Source organism: Triturus cristatus, chromosome 3_2 (genome assembly GCF_964204655.1).
Source record: "Triturus cristatus chromosome 3_2, aTriCri1.1, whole genome shotgun sequence".
NCBI classification, from domain to species: Eukaryota; Metazoa; Chordata; class Amphibia; order Caudata; family Salamandridae; genus Triturus; species Triturus cristatus.
The window spans coordinates 888,850,710-888,867,702 of record NC_140584.1 but is presented as its reverse complement, the minus strand read 5'-3'; the positions used below and the strand labels follow the sequence as shown (position 1 = coordinate 888,867,702).

Here is a 16,993-nt window from a genome sequence, read left to right as displayed (position 1 = left end):
CACTCTTTTAAAAAAAAAATCCCTCTTAGGTTTTTCAGGCTTGCTCGCTATGCTCGCTTGCCGCGGTGGACTCCCAAACAAGTTTTACGCCTCACCACTTTCAAATGTCACCAGCCGCCACTGCTACATACAAGCTACAATCCAATAAAATAATTAAACTGTATAGGTTCTGACCATTAGATGGGTTCAGCCAGAGGTTGGAGAAGGTATGCATGCATGCTACTAGGCAGTATGCACTGGTATACGAGCAGTCGTGTGAAGACATTTGCTTTAACAACTTCAAAGCCTGCTCACAATTGGTTACCCATATGCCAAGAACTCCTCCATCAAATGCTGATTGTAACTAGCAGTACTCAGCATCAGAAGCTTCCACCGCATACTTCAGTTAACACAAAGCAACAGGCGACTGTCAATCCACTACAGACCCAAGAAACTTAGCAACACAGTAACAATGGTCAGTTGGGCCAAGACTTATACAGAATAAGAGTGCTGGTCCAAAATAAAGAGGGGGGTTGATTTACCAAGCCGATCCAGCTAAGGTTTCAAGATCTTATCACAGATCATAGAGTAGACCTCTTAGCATGCCCAGGTCCTCACCCATCAAAGTGTCATGCTTCGTCATCGGGCTGTGCTCCTCTTTGGGCGGACACTGCAATGACCAATGGGCCACTCGAGGGGGCTCTTTGCCGGAGATCATTTTTGGTCCATTTGTGTGACTGAAAATATTAAATCGTCAGACTTATGCCCTCTACAGTACCCAGGGCACATCTGAAAGTAGACCGGAGGAAAAGAAATGGCAGTTTAAAATGAACTAAAGGTATCTTAAAATAAGTTTTAATATCCCTGGATATCCTTGTTAACGTTAAAAACAGGATGTTGAACTCAACCTGCAATAATGTTCCTCTAGTTCAATTGGAGGCTGACATGTTTCATGCCTGAGTGTTCCCACCTGGAATCAATGCCCATTCATTAGGCCCCTAACAATGGTATTTCTAATCTACTTAGCGAGACCCTGATTTTGTCCTGGTAGTGCTCGCCCGAAATGTTCTATATAAGAAAGTGTTTTCCTACATAAGAAAGTCATCGTAGTACTTGCATGAGAACTTTGTTTCCCCAATTTTGGGAATACCATAACCCACTGAAAATGGGACTCTTGGGGTATCGTTAAATAACAGTTCCCCTAATAGGCATTTACCATCTCTGGAAAGCATATGGTGCACCAACCCGCGTCCACGACCTTGAATATTCAGTGCACGATGTGGTTTCCTGCCTATATGATAAAGCATGCCACTTTGATGGGTGGGGGCTTGTCCACCTATCTGTGATAAGATCATGTAAACTTAGGTGGATTGGCTAGGTCACATTTTTCAGCCCCTTTCTTTTTGTGGAATTGCATGCTTTTTCTGTATGATATGTGCTACGGTGCTGGACTGTGATTTACTCTCAAATCCCTCTACTGTTTTTCGAGTGGGGCAAGAGTTGCCATGTTGACTGCAGGGGACTTGTACGAGCAAAACAAAGGGAAGGCAAAAATAGTGCATACTGCAGCTGTTTGACCGCGTGAACTAGAAAGTCCATCAGCAGTGCTACTGCTAGTATTGCACCACCAGCATCATTACCATACGCATGAATGCAAAGTGGTACTCTGATGCCATCCCTCAAATTACCTCCTTCAAAATTCTAAAACTTAAGCTGACCAAAGAAAACACTGAAGAAGCAAACCCCTGAGAACACCCTATAAAATCTCCAAGAGAGTGCCCTCTGCATTGCAATCTACCTTCCATCATACCCTAGCGCACTTTTGGTCTCCATGCAGTCAAATAGGCAGTCACAAAGAATTACAGTACCAGGCATTGGGTATTATTAGCAGATGGGGAATGCCCATGTCTAGGAAACCACGAGGCCAACTAAAAATAAATCATCTCCCAGGCTAGTAATCAGGGGGGTGTCACAAACATTCAGGGATAGAAACAATAGATGCTAGGAAGGATTTGCAAGCAGCTCCCCAAGGAATAAGAAGGCTATTACTACTATTAGAGGATGGAATATTGATCAAATCCGCCTGAAACGTGACCTCAATTAAACCCTCATAGATCCCATACAGCCTAAGGGGCAGTCATCAGAACAAAAAGACCAAAACTTGGCCAAGACATAGCTACCGCAGGTTACATAGTATCACTAGTTCACTTATAGCCAGCCAGGAGGTAGCCCAGAGTAATGAGGTGGTTTGGAGTAATTTAGAAGTAGGAAGAGCAATAGACAAGCCAAAGATAATGAAGGAAAGTGCGGTTTTTGGACGGCCACACCCCCCACACTTTTTACTCAGAATGCTGTGGTAATAGATCTGAAAGAGCACTAGGGACTGCTGACCAGGCCCCAGTGCCAGTGCAATTTCCCTCAAAAGGTCATGTAAATTGGTACACCCAATCGGCAAGATACTTTAACCTCCTCAGTAAGTCCCTGATATATTGTACCAGTGGAATCCAGGGCAAGGAGATTAAAGGGCACGAGGGCTGCTGCACTATTTGTGCCAACCTGAGTGACCCAAGTAAAAGAAGCCTGTAAGTCTGCCATCGCAGCCTGCGTGAGCAGCTTCCCTGCTCGATATAGACCGTGCACAGACCATGTGTGACAGGGTCACCTCGCTGCCTTATGTATACATAAGTCACCCATAAGGTAGGCCTCCTAAAGCCCAGGATGCAGGGTGCAGTATATTATGGTGTGGGCATACCCCTACAGCAATCTTTGCATTAAACATTACCGCCTCACGGTAAATTTTGCATTAAACATTACCGTAAGTGTACGGCGGTCCTCTAGGATAACATGGGCTGGCTACTAGGCAAACCCAAGATAGCCAGCTCTATTATAGTACCAGCAAAATCTGTCATGCTTGGTATCAAACACCGTGCTTTTTCACCCCTAACATGATTCTTGTGTCGAGAATAAACTAGCATGTACCCAGGTGGCATCCTTAGAGGTTGACCCCGAGATGCCCCAGTCTTTGTGTGCCTTGGTGGGCTTTCTGAGCTGTTTGCCACCAAGCTAGAAGTCTGATCTCCTGCTGGCAAGTGATATGACTCCCACAGGACGTAAGAGAAAAGGCCTGGGCAGGTAGGAGGTCACACCTCTGCCCTCTCAGGATGGCTAGTGAATGACATATCATGGCAGTGAGCCTCAAAGGCCCCACCGACTCTGATATATAAGTGACTTGTCTCCCAGTGGAGACAAATGACACCCCCTTTTCCCCCTGGCACATGTGTTTGTGAGCAGGTGGGGAATTAGGTATGCAACTCCAAAGGCTATCTACACCTCTAGGGTGGGCTAGTGAGCCTGTACAGCTGAGGATGGCTCGTCTCATCTTACAAAGTCCCAAGAATAGTGGGTTCTGGGTAGTTTGGTGGCATACACCCCCAGAATGTTGTCACCTCAGGGGCAGATTAACCACAAGAATAGTAGCCCATGGCCACTGGATCTCACAACCCCTAAATCCAGGATTTAAGGGGCATCCCTGACACCAGAAATCCAGATCTGCTCTGAAGAAGAAGGACAAAGAAGAGGCCGGTGTCTGTACTAGGCAGGACTTCACAAAGAAAGGGTGTGAAGCTCTGCACCTGTGGCAACCCCCTACACCCGCCAGACTATGACTCGCCCTGAACCAGAGACCAGTTCCAAAAGTAAGGTGAACCCCTCTGCAACGGAAAGACTTCATCAGGACTCCCTAGGGCTAAAGGTACTAGTCCCCTGCAGCCGGCAGGCACAATCCACACTTCCAGCAGCCAAGAAGGACTGTTTGACAGGCCCCATCAAGGACCAGCCCGTAAGTAACTTGTCAGGTGCCTTCTGTGAAGCGTAGTCCTGATCCTCACTGGATCTCAGCCCTCTACAGCGTTCCCAGGACTTCTGGAAGAAGATATGATTCATTGCTGCATTTGCCATGGCCAAAGTATGTTGGTGATGTTGCTAAGTACTGATTACTTTACTCGATGCTCCAAGAAGAGGGAATCATCTGCTCCGTCGACCTTCTACTGCTGTGTCACAGTTGTTGAGTATTTGCATACACCCGTCTTCCTTGGCACACCTGTTAAAGTCAGCACTGCAGCTCCTGTTCAGCACCAGGGATAGCCAGGTACACCTCTACTCCTGAGATACCTGAGCTAGGTAGTGCTGTTCTGCATGGTGATTCCTATTTCTGGGGCCCCTCCAAGATAATCTTCAAGGGGATCCTCTAACCTCAACCTGCAAGTGGCCGAGTGTCACAAGTATATTTTAACATCTCCCATGACTCCCTGTTCATTACCAAGAACAGCCAAGTCACCTCTGCACCTGGACTTCCTGCTCAAGATAAAATTGTTCTGACTGTCGAAACTTGGTCTGTGGACCTGCAATATCTTAACCCCAAGTGGGTTCTGTTAAACTCAACCCGCAAGTTGCCGAGTGTCACCTGAGACTTTCTCTATTGACTGCAATGACAAAGTTTGACAGCTCTGCAAAGTATTGATTTTCTGAACACTTCAAAAATTGATAACTCCGGTTATAGGCCTTGTATTGATTTCATTTTGGTGTCTAAATTTACATACAAATAAGTTCTATTTTTATAAAATGGTTTTGGATTTCTTTTGAGTCGTGTCAATCATTTATAGGCCATGTTGGAACTCTGAAATGCTTAACACATGAGCCTCTAAGTAAGTCTGACTGCTCTTTGCCACTCTACCAGAACTGAGCTCAGGATTACTATTAAGAATCCGAGGTCCACTTTTTGGTATTATATTATAATTACATAGTAAGGCTCCCCAGCCATACCAATTAGTATTTCAACCTTGCTACAGAGAACTTAAAAGTAAACCCTCCTTGAGGGTGGCTAATTTTTGGCACATAAGTTGAAGTACAGCCACCAAAGAATATATTAACTGCTTGATAAAGAAGGGCCTCAAGAGGATAGAGTGCTATCCAGTATACATCATATTGGATCCCAAAAACCAACGCAAATGCCTAATTTGGACTCGCCAAGTTAGGCATTACTTACAGTAACAGCTGGGCACAGAATTGGAAACGCTATTAATAGATCCCTGGATTCACCTGTGGAGAGTATAGAGCGCCCTGATGATTATTCATTAATAGTGATCCAATTTAGGCAAACTTCATGATTAACAACATGGAGAAGCACATTGAATGCATTGAATACTATGCATTCTTCAAACATGAAGGCTCACTGGGATGTGATGGCTCTTAAAGAGAGCAGCAAGCCTAGATATAAAAGCTTAAACAGTTCCCTAAGATGAGAAAGGCAGTAGAATTCTGCTAAATCCATCTCTGTTGTAAAAGGGTGGCCAAGCATGGCCAACTCAGAAGCAAAAGCAGCCCTGGGAAAGAATTTCAGACCAGTCCCCAGTTAAAAGTTTAAACGAGGCCCACTCTCCTTGTGTCTCTTTCATTTGCATCGCTTTCTTTCCAATCTCTATCCCTGTCTCTTTCTTTGTTTTTCTTTCTCTCTCTCTATTTTTGCCTGCTGATCCTCCCGATATAAACTCCAGAGAGGTCAAGGCAGAGACAGTGACCCTTGGTCTTCATAAATAGCACCCAACGAGTTCAGATCATCCTCCCACCCCCATCCCCCAAGTGCTTAATTTGTAAAAGAGTACGTGTTAGTGACCAAAGTTTTTCTCATATGTCCGTGGCAGATGCTCGTTAATGTTGGAGTCAACAAGGCTGTTTTGATTCCACGCCTCCTTCATACAACACCAGACACTCCCTTCCCTCTATTTGACTCGTTTGGTTCTTTTCATTCTTGCTTTCTTTCTTTGTCATTGTTTTTCTGTCCATCTCTTTCTCCTTCTTTCTACCTTTTGTGTTTATCTCTCTTGCTCTAGTTTAGAGTCTGATGAGGAAAAAGAGGTGTCAGTTCTCAAAAATGAGTGCTGTGCTGATAGGACCCACCTGCAACCACTGACTCAGATTAGACACTGCACCCACCGTTGGGGAGATGCCTGATGGAATAAATGGCCAGTTCGGCTCTGTTGGCAAGCTGATCCACACAGACACTGCTGACAAAGCTGACCATGACAAAAACTGTACAAACAACAGATTCTGACACACCCGGCGTGGCACTACCCACAAAACATTCTGGCGTGCTTCGGGAAAACTATTTAGGGCCTGACTGCAAGAGGCCTGCAATTCCCAATTCTGCTGCTAACAGGAATTGCGACTTACAAAATCTGCAAGAAAACTGCGGCTTCATACCTTTTGCCTGCTACAATCCGGAGGCTTAAAGCTGAAAATAAACTGTGGATATTGATGTGGAAAAGCCGACTCCTGATATTATTCCCAAATTGTCAATACTAACTTGTAATCAGCTGTAACTCCTGCATTCTGGAAGTGCCAATAACTGCAGTATCAGTACAACCGTGTGCAGAAATTCCAGGGCAGGACTTCTTCATCGCTTGTCATTGGGCGATATAAGGGCAAATTAGCTCATTAAAATCCAGCACAATGGCCCTACCAAAGGAGAAGTCGTTTAAGGTCAGGCCACCAGCCGTAAGTGCTATCCCTCAGGGCGTCATGGATTAGTCTTTCTTAAAAAATACTCCACACCTGCAGAAAAGATCCTGACAGTCAAAGAGGAGATGTTGTTTCTAAAGGATAGGGGGACAGCTGATATGGTGAAAAACAAACACAACATCATTGTCACCATTGTCCCCAAAATGACAAAGCATGACTCATGAGGGGTTCCAAGAAACAAAACAAGGGAGGGGACTGGCTGAAGGAGAAGAGGGTCATTCAGATCAGGTTAGGTGACCTGAAAAAACAGAAACAGATCCACACATAAGAATGGAGAACTTGCAATCTATACATCCACCCACTTCCCAGACCCACCCAACTGATTCACTCGGTGCAAACCATTCCCTAGGCTATATGTGAGACTAGCCCAACAGCAGGGCAAGTAAATAGCTCAGCTATAAATTTGCAATCAGTAGTTAACTCTTTATTATCTGTGACTCAGGAGATGGCCGTAAACGAGATACTGGTAGATACAAAGTTGCTGAACTGCAATCTCTTTATTTTACTTGAGCAATTTATAGACAGGGATTCCCTCTCCCAGTCCTCTACTGTCCTGTAATATAGAAGACTTTGTGCGACAGCTACATGCGCATTCATCCCTTTCCCCGAAGAACCACTAACTCTCACCCATTACAACACATGATATAGCACGTACTAATCTGAAAGGTTGCGTCAAGACGTTACACCAAATATATACCTAAACTAGTGCCATTATGATGCATCAAGCTTGTGAACAGTGGAACCAATAACTACACTCGTACTATACTACTTGCTGAGCTCTTGTCTCTCCTTGTTAGTTGTAAACGTCCTGGCTTCTAACTCCTCATCGCCCTGCCTGTCCTGGTTTGGCCATGCAACCATCCTGAAACTTCTAGGATGACCTGTCTAGAATTTAAAACTTTCCCAAAACAAGCAACATTCCCATGCTGTGCTCTTCAGGCCCCTTTCACCTCACTTTACTCATACACCGTCAGCCCAATGTAGGGGTCAGCCCCTGATTCTAAGAGGCATGACATTCTATTTTTCCTTTTAGGCTAAGCTGAAATTGCTCCCCCACAGCTACTATCCTCATATATATGCCGGTGAATCCTGTAGTATTTGTGGGATGACCCGGAGGCCAAGAGGCTGAAGCGTGGTAAATGAGTGAAAAAAGTGACTATGAGGTGAACACATGTATATATCATACATGAACTCTGACCTTGGGACGCATGCATTCATATAGTAAACGAACTCTGGTTGGATGTACACACATGCAGACCGTATATAAACAGTGACCCTGTGACGGTGATACATACAAAATGTGAACTCTGGGAAAGGAACCTGACTATATACCTATCACGAAGGGCTCTGATCTTGAGTGTGTAACACTCACATATATTGTGTGAACTATGACTGTGAGATGTGGGCTTACAAATACGAGACCTCTCACCTGATGCACGGACACAAACATACAGAGAGGGGGACACATATATACACACACAGTATATGAACTCTCACCCTAGATACAGCGCTTTCTGTTTCACCTTGGGAGTGTATCACGTAAATAACGTACTTGAACTATGACACTGAGGAGACACTGCATTCGGTGCATGGCTTTTAACCCTTAGAGATTCACATTATTCGACATTACAGGCATCTATCCATTAAAGCGCTGCTTTGAACACCACCCTTTCTACCTATAAACTCCGGAGTCATGTCATAAACACAAACAACAGCAGGAAGAGAAGTAAATACCACGCCCGCCCCTATTCAACAATCAGGAGGCCCCCTGGTAAAAGGAGAGACGGGAGGCCCTGTAATGTCAACAGAGCTCAGATGATGAGTCATCCTACGTTCGACACCCTGGCAGGTTGGCCATCGAGCTCTGCGCATGCGCGCAGTGCAAGAAATCTGACGCAAGCATCTACCGCATGAGTATACAATAATGTAGACTGGAATATTTCCCGGAATCCGCCGGGTATCAACTTACAGATCGGGGTTGGCAAGCTTGAAAAAGCCAGCGTTGATTCCAACGGGTAGCCTTGTATTTTTGCCCTCCCCTTGCAAGTTGGAGTCCATGGGGGCCCCGTTTTTGTCGGCGTCTTTTCCTTTCCTGTTCTTCTCGAGGTTGCGAAAACTGTCCTCGTCGTGTACTTCCAGTCGGACCGGCCGGTCCTTGTCCCTCAGGGATGTCGATGGACTATCCGAGTCGGAGTCCGAGTCGGAGTCCGGCGCGTTGCTCATCTTTGCTGAGAGCTTCCCTCAGGCCTTGGATGAAGGTGATCCGCGAAGAGTCGAGGGGAGCTTCAAACCCTCCACGTGTGGCGTAACCTACAGGGAGGCAGAGAAAGAGACACTTGAGTCACTGGAGTCTAGGGTGCTGCACTCAGGAAGCGGAGGGTGGACTCCTTCCTGCCTGCAGACGCAGCTGCAGAAAGAGTCTGATAAGGAACCGAGACAGCCCAAAGCCTGGTTAGACCACATGACAAGATGCCTCATCTTCCTCTTCCGCTTAAGGTTACTACTGTTTCTGTGTCACGGCTTCTAAGCACATTTGCAACTAACTACATTACAAGGGCTACCAAAAACAACCATGCACCCTCCCTGCTCTCTGTCATTATCTTTGCTTTCCCTTCCTTACTGCACGGCCGTCATTGCCCAGGTCGCCTAAGACAGCTTTAGATTATGTTGTAACACACAATACACAAATAATACACGACTTGCTCGCAAAGAGTATACAGATATAGAAAGTTTTATAATTGCCAGTTTCAGCCACTGGCTACTGTGGTTCATCTGGCTTTAATCTCTGGTTTAGGTGTCTTCAGGGAGTTTGTAGCATTCCATGGTATTTCGTGGACATGAGTTAGTGGAGCCATTAGATCTGGCTTGTATGTTGACACCTGCTTATAAGTGAAAACCAAAGCAAAGCTCATTGCTTTCAGTATAGAATACGTTGATGATGCAAAGAATGTAGTGTGTGATGGTTCAGTGTACCTCTGAGATGTAAAATATCCCTTCATGCATTCCAAAGCGAGCAGGAGGTGAGAGAGAAGGACTCTTCTGAACAGAGACAAAGTCCACTCAATGGCCCTAATTACGAGTAGATCAGTTAACTGCAATTTGTGTGGTGACTGCATGGCTCACTAAAAGGTTTTGTAATAAATATTGGCAGGTTAAATCTGCTGATATTCATCAGGGGGAAAACACCTGGTATTTACCAGCAGAGTTTGGAGTCTCACGGCTTGATTTGGAGTTTGGCGGATGGGTTACTCTGTCACAAACATGACAGATATCCATCCCATCCATCGTATTTCAAGTGCCATTGGATATAATGAACCTATAATAGGGTGGACAGGATGTTTGTCACCCCGTCCGCTGAACTCTAAATCAGGCCCTGATGCAGGTAATTTGAGCAGGTGGTTGCAGGTGAGTACCCTTAGCACCCCCTTTTAGGGACCAGCACTCATCAGGCTTTTTACGCAGACCAAGAGAGAGAAAAACACAAAAGAAGGAAAGAAGGAGGAACGAAAAATTGTGAGAAAGTGAAAAAGCAGGGATTGAAAAAAGGTCCTTTTGAAATTGAGATAACGAGGCAGGATGTGTCTGGTGGTGAATGAAAGAGCCCTGGTAGATTCAAGACTGCAGCCTGTTATTCAGCACCCACAACAACCCATAGCACTAGCCCTGATCTAAACTTTGGGTCTAGGCACTTATTCTGTTACAAATTAAGTACTTATCGTAATCGTAATCCACAAATTATTCCCCCCAAAATCCTGAATGTCTGGTATTTATTGCACTTGATAAATGGCGACTCAGTGAATTTGGATTTTATTATTTGAAAAAAATGTCAGACCATTTACTGGGCCACTCGTAATGAGTGGCTAAGTAAATTTTGAAGAATTGGAAACAATAGGTGTACATAAGTGTATTGTCCAGCTAGACTAAAAAGTAATATTCATCCACATTGCCTTTATTGTCTTTGTGTATTTATTTTCTGGAGGGCACCCACCCTGTCCCCTGAGCTCTGTTATATGCACTCTGCTCTTCCATTGCTCTCCGGTGGTTTAATGCCCCCTCCTCTCTACTCCACATTTTTAGATGCATGCACTGTCTGTTGCAAGAGGTACTTAAAAACATTGTTTATATAGCGCAAAGTAGACCAGAAGGTATTGGCACCCTTTGCATGAGCACCATTTATACCCCACAAGGTCACATTCATTTTTTTTGACAAAAGTAGATTTAGTGATTTGCCCAGAATTACCGGATGTTGAGCTAACGTGGATACTCATATCTGGCTCTCCAGTTTCAAAGTCAGCACCACTGGCTGTAATGTCACGTCCTCTGTGGGTTCAGAGCCCATCCATTGCTGACCATAAGTTGTTTCCTTCCTCTTATCGTGTCCCCCCCATAGTATGGGAACATTACCGTTACCTTACACTGCTCACTTGCTTTTTCAGGTGCTACTTGTTTCTTTTTGTTTAAGTAGTCCACAAAAGTGCATGTTTTCCATCTATCTCCGTAATGTGCTTCTCTTCCTCTCTCTGCGCTGTGCTCTCTCTCGTCTCTGTGGTTCCTCCACAGCCCTTCCATGATGTGTTTGGCCTTGTGTGTATCTCGGCCCACATTGCTTTCTCACCTATGTGCTTCTCACACCTTCCAGATCCGCATTGCTCTGTCTCTCGCCCAATTGCTTTTCTCCTTCACCCTCCACGCGCCATGTTGTTCTACCTATCGCCCATTGTCTCCTGTGTTATTGCTCCCCCCACCTGCACACTCCTTGTTGCTTCATTGCCCAGTGTTACTATCACATCCCCCACCCATGTTACTTCCCCCTCCTGCTTAAAAAAAATAAAAATTCACAGGTATTTTGTAGGAAAGTAGGATATGCTTTCATGGTTACCCCCACATTTAATGTTTTCATTATGTTTTTTTGACTAGTCTGACTGGTAGCTTGCTAATCAGAACCCCAGCCACTGTGCTTCCTCCCTAAATCGACATGGTAAGTACTTCTGTACTTCCAAAATTGGCTACTGGTGTACCCTTGTAAGTTCCTAGTAGTATGGTCATAGGTCATAGGTACACTAGGGGTCTCCCATGGGCTGAAGCATGTATTATTCCACTCATGAGAGACCACTCAAACTGTGATTACAGGCCTGTCATTGCAGCCTGTGTGAGTTGGTGCTTGCACCTCTCATGACGGATATAAGTTTCCTTATATCTAACGTCACTATACTTCAAACCTATAAATCACCCCTATGGCAGGCCTTTCAGTCCTGAAGGTAGGATGCTTGGTTGCAAGTGTGAAGATGCCCCGGCATGAGCAAACCCTGATTGTCAATTCTACAGGCTTGTAAGTGCCGTCAGCCTTTTTTTTTTTTACATATAGTGGCTGCACCGAACCAGGTCATGTTTGGTATAAAACATGTTTTTGGAATCATACCCCAACACTGATTCCAGTGTTGGAAGTATGATCCCAGGCACTGTTGAGCTCTTTTGGGGTAGCCGCCTGTACTCCCGGTAGCAGCCTTTCAAGGTCTGACAGCAAGCTAGTGCTGCTGCCTGCCATAGACATGATTCTGCCCTCCTGCTGCTGAGTCAAGCTCAAGCAAAGGAAGGTAGAACAATAGGTTTCCTGTCACAGGGAGGTGTGACCATACAAGACTTAGTGTATTTGGCTGGGGTGGGGGCACTTGCCAGCGCACCAGACTGCTTTGAAGGCATATTTGGTGCCCTCCTTGTATGCTCCAGTTTGAACCAGTTCAGGGGGCTCTGGCACAAAAGTGGACAAAGGACATGGGAGTATCCTCCCCTCTATCCAGCCTCTCTTCTGGGAGGGACCCCTGAGTTGTCTAAACGCACTCCCTAGGGTATTTAAGAGCTTACCTGTGGATGAGTCCTTAGATTCGTTGTGAGACAAGACCTAAGACTGAAACCACATCACTCAAATCGAGACTGCATCAGGAAGACTCCTGCTGGTCCTGGTCTCGCTGTTCTGCAAGTCTTCTTTGTCATCTGTGTCTGTGCTTCATCCAGGATCTTCAAACGACTTGTGGGCCTCAAGGACACCCTAAGTACTCTCCCTTAGAGTGAAGGAGTCACCCCCCTGTATCTGTAGGCTCCGCAATGAAGCTGACCCGTCTGCTGCTCCTGAGGTCCCATGGACATTGAATGGCTCAGCAACACAGGTGGTAGTTCTGCAACTCCCTCAAGGCTTGACCTGTCCTTTCTGCAATGTTTAGGCCAGTATCCCTTCTCTGAACCGCTGGGACTGAACCCCTATGCACTTCATTAACTTGCGGTTGCCAAGACTTGTTGGCTCTGCACTCCAGAGATCTTCGGGCCACAAGAAGCGCCATCCTCCAGCATCTCTTCCTTCCAAGTACAGTGTCCTCACTGCATCCTCTGAACCGTGGGCCTTCCTTCTTGGTGAGCTGCTCAAGGTCCTCTTGCAACTCCTGTGCCTGTGGGTCCACTTGAGGGTCTTCTACCTCAGTGGGCTCCCCTGCTTGTTTGGGGCCTGCTCTGACTCTCCTGCTTGTGGTGAGTCCCTTGGAGCTTGCTGGTCCCAACGTTGCTCCTTCTTTGCTTTCCAGGCCTGTTGCAGCTGCCAAGGCTTTTTGGTGCTCCCGCCGAACACTGACCCCCTGGTTCATGACTTCTGATGTGGGACAGCTCATGCACAGCTCCTGGTCTTTCTCAATGTCACCTGGTCCTCACAGCTACAGTGACAAGACCACTGTCAACAATTCTGAACCATCCGACATCGGTGGGCATTGCTCCTCCGTGAATCCTGGTCACCTCCGAGTGGCATAGACTCTGTCCCCTCTGCTTGCAGGTTCTTCACTTCAGGAATCTACCCTTGGATTCCACTGGACTCTTGCACAGTCTTCTCCAGCAGCATCTTTCCTGAAGTCCTCCATTGTGGTCTACAGTGGTTTCCGCAGTCACTATGCATTTATACACCCGGCTTCCCTGGTGTAGGTATCCTGGTTCCTGTGGTATCCACGGATGAGGTGACTATCCAACCTTCTGTCTTCCATGTTTTTTTTTCTTCAGGGTCCACTGGGAAGGGTCCTTCTTCTTCCAAACTGCTCCTGTGACTTCCCAGTTGACTTCTATTGGACATGCAGCTGTGTTCCCACTCTGCACACAGCCTCCGCTCCGTGGGGTTCCTGGGTACTTACCTTGGGTGGTTCCTTGTGTCCCCAGCTCCTCTGAGTCTCCTGATCCAAATCCCGACTTAGGTCACAGTCATAGCCATATTTTTTGGCAGATAGGCATATTTTTATATATACAGTATATGGTTCTTTTTCGTTTAACCTACACTACATGATTAAACTGGTAAAACAAGCTGCTTAACACTTCTTCAAGATAAGCCTGAAGGCTGCTCTCCACAGCTACCACATTGAGAGCTTTCAAAAGGTTATCAAGACCACTAAAATCACTATTAGGGTTGCCTGGATTAGTGCAAGGTGCTTCACTTAAATAAGTGTGCACCATATACTAGGCCAGCCTCATTTTGTACCTTTGTATTTGCTGATCTGAGTTGGATCACTGAATAAAAACATGTGGCAGTGTCAATAAGTAGGCGTGTGCCTACAATATGACACAATAGGCTTTTTTTCTTTATAGCCCTGCTACACAGTATCAGAGCTGCTAAACACCATGGCTCAAAGGCATTGTCAAAGCCAATATGTCACAAATGTAAGACCTATTGGCTTTGCAAATGCTTATTTAATTATTTATTTGGCAGCTGTCCAGTGCTGCAGGGCCAATCCTCTTTTTTGGCACTTGTGCGCACATGATTACATTCTAACATGGTGACCTTATTGGAATGGTAAAACAAAAAGAAAGCAGAAATGGCCGTTGTACGATAAGAATGAGCCACTTGCATGAAAATAGCACTAAATGCTGGAAATAAATTAGGGTAAAATTCTACCCTAAGAACACATTTAGCGAGTGTGAGCAGTTGTTCACTTTATATATTCTGTTGCATTTAGTGCTATTTCTTATACCAAAATGATTTTCGTGCCGATTTTAGAGGCACAGAGGCATTTTACACTAAGAAGTAGTGATAAATATAGAATTCTTCTTCTTGGGTAATTCTGCATAATCTCGCAGAATTCTCAGGTAATTCCATGTAATTACACTACACTGAATTATGCGAGTTATGCCCACCCCTAGTTTCAATTTGGTTGTTGGGTGGGGTATTTCGCTCAGCAGTTCAGCTGACTGTAAAGTGCATAAAGAAGTGTCTGGTACAACATGTTCCTTCGAGATTTTGAATGCTGTATCTCAGAGGGGTTTACTTGTAAGGCACAGGGTCTTGAAAGTGATTCTGTTATTTAATTTGAGCAAGTGTCCTAGTTTTTGAGCCCAATACTCAGACTCCCAGTCACAGTCTGCACCTTCTGGAGTCGTTTAATGTGATAGGCTGGTAGTCTCTGGCATAGATATGGCGCATAGATTCCTTAGCTTTTTTAATCAGTCTTATAAAAGCTGAATCACTAATGCCTAAAACGATTGAACAAAATGTAACATTATAAATAAAAGATGACTCCTTGTGTTGCTGCATTCAGATGTGGGTTTATTCTTAGTAATCAGGAGTTAATGTACAGGATACAAGCAAGAATGTAATTCAGTAAAGGCCCCAGTTAAGGCCCCACCGGGAGCAGCTGCCCTGCTGCTCAGCCTCAGATATAACTGTCCATAAAATCAAACATACACAAAGGAACTCTAAATGAAATCATAGATACAGGCTGAGCAGCTTAGAACAAACACTAAAGAAGGACAGAGAATGAGGAAAAGCAGGATGTAACACACAAGTTCATGCAGTGGCCCTCATTTGGAGAAGACTGGAGAACTTGCTGTAATGCCACGGATTCAGTAATGTTGTTACTGCCAACGACTGTCGTGTTTTTTTATGCATATTTAGCTTTAAAGGGGGAACCCTGAGCATTGCTGGCTGCATGCTCTTCAGCAGTTAAAGCCGCAAACTTAGCACCAGAGATTTGCTGGCACTGCTTAGCACAAAAAGGGCACTGCTTTCCCAAGCAGGATAGTGGTATTATTGCATTTACGATGTGGAATATCAAGATTATGTTAAACGAGAGGTAATCAACTTGCAGCACATTTAACTGGAGTTTTTACACTTTCCATCCATCTTTGTAAATGAGGGCCAGAAGTTTCAATCATGGCTGTACTTCAGGCCAAGCCCAGAGTCATGGGTCCACTAAACCTTCTGTTAGAAGCTCATTCATGTTCGCTAATAAAGTTTCAGGTCAGTGCAAAGGGATTAGGTGCTAAATATTGACACCAGACAAAGAGCTAATTTGAAACTAAAGTAGACTGCAAACATGTCAGCGGGTGCACGAGTATGTAGCATCCATTTAATATCCTATATTAATACATTTACATCTGACTACGCCCTCCCCAAAAACAAGCATTGTTAGCAATTTGGCTGCTCTAGACAGTGAGTAAAATGATCACATCTAAAGCAAGTAAACCGAGAATGTAGAGGTCTTACAGAATCAAAATAGGATTGGATTTCTCTGCCACAAAGGCTAAAACACCCACATTCAGCAGTTTACAGTATGTGTACTGTAGTATCCTAGTATAGCGGGGGGTTGAGCTATGTCAACTCTTCACTAGTTCTATTATTATTATTATTACTATTATGTTTCTTATATAGCGCCTGAATCGACCCCCGAAGGGGTATCTCCGCGCTTGCCTTGGGAACCCGTCCTGGCTTTTCCCTGTGAGATAGCGCCTACAGGGCATCCCCAAGGTGAAAGCCAGGCATCCCGCCGCGGGGGGCCGTTGTGGAGATTAAGCAAGCTTAATGCCCAGAGTTGCAGAGTGTGAACCCATGATTAGGTCAGGCACCGAAGCGAGAATTATCGAGTCCATGGACATTTGAGCTCAAGACCCTGCCGCGTCGGGAATTGAATTTCTTTTTAAACTTGAAATCCTGGTGTCAGGATATCCTGCTCCTTCCACCCTCTTTCCCCAAGGCTTAATGCCTTATCCCACATCATGGGTTACCTTTTCTGTGGACACCCTCTGTTCAGCTCATGTGCTTTGCAGAAACATTGACTCATCCTATATTATTTCCTGTATTTTTAGGAACTTCCTGAACCACAGCCTTAGCAGAGCAGTATGACAACTCGCGCATCGTCATTTCAGTCACATTCGATTCTGGACCTTATGACAATATCTCACTCCTCAAACACGCATGGTTACAGGAAACAATGGTTCTGCAAAATGAGGTGTGAGGCAATAGGTTAAAGGACCTTAATGTATCTGTCAGCCTTAGGGTGGTTTTACCCCAAAACCTTTTGCCTTACTCATCCATTTTTGCTGATCTTGTTTCTGTTGACCTTAGGATTCTATATATACAGCTTGAGATACTCTATTTACAGGTAACATTACCAAATGCATGCCCAATTCTTTTGTTTGT

At 45.1% G+C, this 16,993-nt stretch overlaps 1 protein-coding gene across 1 annotated transcript in view; it reads right to left on the bottom strand.

The window, feature by feature from the left end:
* Positions 1-16,993, bottom strand: part of LOC146858394 (transient receptor potential cation channel subfamily V member 1-like) — a 536,776-nt gene that overhangs the window by 346,036 nt on the left and 173,747 nt on the right. The window contains 1 exon segment of the mRNA XM_085649314.1: positions 8,525-8,865. Within this exon segment, the coding sequence (XP_085505440.1) occupies positions 8,525-8,778 (254 nt within the window). The 5' untranslated portion in view covers positions 8,779-8,865.